This window comes from Epargyreus clarus, unplaced genomic scaffold (assembly GCF_041222505.1).
Source record: "Epargyreus clarus isolate Ecla_fem2 unplaced genomic scaffold, WU_Ecla_fem_2.2 ptg000015l, whole genome shotgun sequence".
NCBI classification, from domain to species: Eukaryota; Metazoa; Arthropoda; class Insecta; order Lepidoptera; family Hesperiidae; genus Epargyreus; species Epargyreus clarus.
Genome location: NW_027332223.1, coordinates 8,844,975 through 8,848,235, shown reverse-complemented (window position 1 = coordinate 8,848,235; position 3,261 = coordinate 8,844,975). Strand labels below are relative to the sequence as shown.

General features: G+C 39.8%; 1 protein-coding gene across 1 annotated transcript; it reads left to right on the top strand.

Annotated features, from left to right (window-relative positions):
* Nucleotides 1–591: 591 nt before the first annotated feature.
* On the top strand, nt 592–2,020 carry LOC140748191 (uncharacterized). The gene has a single exon (XM_073080942.1). It carries the CDS (start codon nt 718–720, stop codon nt 1,627–1,629), a length of 912 nt encoding a protein of 303 aa, XP_072937043.1. The 5' UTR covers nt 592–717; the 3' UTR covers nt 1,630–2,020.
* The last annotated feature ends 1,241 nt before the right edge of the window (nt 2,021–3,261 follow it).

Here is a 3,261-nt window from a genome sequence, read left to right as displayed (position 1 = left end):
TCGGAAGTTTTAACATAAGTAATCAATAAAGAAATGTATTAAAACTGTTTAATAACATTTTTAAACTACCACAGTATTCATTATACAGAACAATAGAAATAAAAATGTACAGGTACAGATGTACAGATAATTCTTATTAAAAGGTTTGTTGTATTGGAATAGTAGGTATTTAATTAGACAACGTTTTTAACATAATTATTTTATGTTACCTAAACAATGGTTATAACCGGAATCGTAGTGAAACAAAATTGAAACCCAAACTCCAATATTTACGGAATCAGTTTTTTACAATGGACAGCTACTACGTAGCTACGCCGTAGCCCAGGCTACGTAATACGTAGATGACAAATTTTAACAAAAACAAAATCAAATTTTTACTTTTGTTTCTGGTAAAGTAACATTTTTTATCGCATGTATCAACTTTGCAGTTTGCTTAGAAACTTGACATTTATATTGTGGAGGTAGCACATACACATACGTATGTAGGTACAATAGTTATATATTTGCCTTTAGGTACCTATATGTTAGTGTGTACTTCTGTTGTGTTTATATTACAGTGTCTCGATGTAAAGTGAACTTATGTTTGTGAAAATAAAGGCTGTGTAGTAAGTGTATGCGCGCGTCGCATCACGTCATTGGGCCGGAGGGCGGAGTTTCGTGCCACCCTGCGTCGTGCCGGCAGTTCGTTTCCGGCCGGCGCGCGCCCCGTACGGCTCCATGGTGGAACACGCGCTCGTGGACTGCTCCCAGGCGAGCGCTATGCAGACTCTGCCGCCGCAACCGCATCGGGACACCGACGACGACCAGCTCGCCGACGAGTACGTTCAAAATTTCGAACTCGACCATCTAGAAGATCATCATCTTGTGAAACGTGAGCCCTTGCGAACTGGATGGCACGAACTTGTCGAGACTCTGCCTGCTTGCGCCCGCGCCTGCCGACCTTGGCCTGATGCGGGACCTTACCCCCAACCGCATGTGGCCATCGCAGTAGACCCGAGTACACCACCAGAAACTCCACCTGCTCCCGTCGGCCGTAGTCCATGTCGAGCAGCCCCAGTGGATGACGTTCTGTGGCTGCCTCATATGCGGGAGCCTTTGGATATGAGAACTGTACCTTGTGGTACATTTGAAGAGTGGGATCGGAGGGAATGGAGGGAGCAAGATCATCACGTGCAACAAGTCGGTCTTCGTCCAGCCAGCTCGTGTTCAGCGATGTCGCCGCGAACCGGACAACATCCATCCTATCCACAATCCTCTTGCGGTGATGACTTGATAAGTGATGACTTGTTAATGACCCTGAGCGTACGCGAGCTTAACAAAAGATTGCACGGATTTCCTCGAGAGGATGTGACTAGACTGAAACAAAAACGTCGCACCTTGAAAAATCGTGGCTACGCACAAAATTGTCGCAGCAAAAGACTGCAGCAGCGGCAGGAGTTAGAAATGACCAATCGGTCGCTACAGGACGAGCTGCACTTGCTACAGCTTCAAGTGGCTCGCGTGACCCACGAGCGGGACATGCTGAAGCAGCGGCTGGCGCTGGTGGGACGCGAGCACGCGGTGCCGCAGCACGCGGCTCACGCGCCGCCTACGCCGCACTCCTCGCCGGAGTTCTTCTCGGAGCTGTGACGGCAGGGCGCGGCGCCGCGAGCCGGTGCCTCCGCCGCCGCCTCCGCCGCCTCCGCCTGCGCCTGGCAGCGCTACTGAAAGCCCGACAGGAATGTGTGCCCACGTCACCAGACTGTTCGTGCTTTTGTTAAGTTTGAAGTTTAATGATTATCATCAGTTCCAGTTTTATAGGTTTTTTAATGGTGAGACGATGGCGATAGCCGTAACAGCACCGTGTTAAATGTATGGTTGTGTCGTAATATATGCATAGCTTCGTTAAAATAAATGTATTATTAAACTTATACATAAGTTATTATAATAACTCTAATGACCGATTAATCTGATAATTGTAAATAGTTTAATTAAATGAAAATCTATCTATAGGATTTGTTTTCCTAATAAAATATTCTTCAAAAAAGATCTTTTATTAAATTTATCCTCTTTCATATTAAATTTACCGTTACATATTTGATACTACAATACAGAAAAAAACTATGTTTAATTTAGGTACTTATAACATTTACAAATTTGAAGTTTCCATACAAACTTTATTGGAAAACTTCGCAACATTGCTAAATAAATGTTTCTTGTGATTATTATAATAAACTCACAGATATAGTTAAATATTATACTTATATTCGTGAAACGAACTTATGTGTCATCTTATTTTAATAGAACTACGATATATTTGTACTTACTACTACAAAGTTACACTATCTCACAGAATTAGTCACTTGATAGCGAGATTAGAAAATACAATGTAATGAGTACGTGAATTTATGAGTAACACCCAATAATTATACCCAATGACATTTGTATTTAAATAAGATATTAATTAAAGGTTTTCGAATTTTCAAGTCAAACAACTTGGGAATATATTCAAAGGAAAGGGGTATAATCTCCCACAACATGATTTTTTAAAAATAATTACAGAACCCAATCTGTCTTAATCTCAACAACATCTAGGTTAAATGGATATACTAACTATCATTGAATTCATCAATGTAAGGTTATTAGTCAGTTTTATGAAAACAGACTAATGTTTTAGAATTTTCTGTACCAATATTAGTGCTATTTCATATCAAGCATTATTCTGATTTAGAAAAATGATTGGTCATTTTGTAGTAGCCAAAAAAATTGTTTCATAACACACTTCTCTTTGAAAAGTAAAGATAGATAAATAATAACTATAGTAAGTACATACGAATCTTTCTTTATTTACTAATTCTTTAAAAATAGGCGAAAAGTAAATAGGATCGTTATTGCATCGCTCGAAATATATAATAAGCAGCTAATGTGCGACGGGTGTCATGTATTTCATTATCTTCCTAGACTAATTATATAGGTAAATAGGCGATAAAACAGTTCAGAACATTCTTCTCCTTTCTTTGTCAGTAAACATTAAGTTTTTGTTTGTTCGTTACTGACGGATTTTTGGTTATATCAATAAAAAGTTCGGAAAAATGATTTTCGATGAAAAAATAATATCGACCACTGGACAATCTACTTGTTTAACTCAAATGCTTTCAGTTCTTAAAGTAGGTATCAGCAATACGAGTCCAATGACTTAACTGGGGCTGATTGTGCAATATTCAGTAAGCAACGTCAACGCCGACGACGATTGCCCAACGCTTGCAAATAATTGAGGTCGAA

Bases quoted from the DNA above. Each gene is read 5' to 3' on its own strand.
- LOC140748191 (XM_073080942.1), top strand. From the start codon at position 718: ATGGTGGAACACGCGCTCGTGGACTGCTCCCAGGCGAGCGCTATGCAG.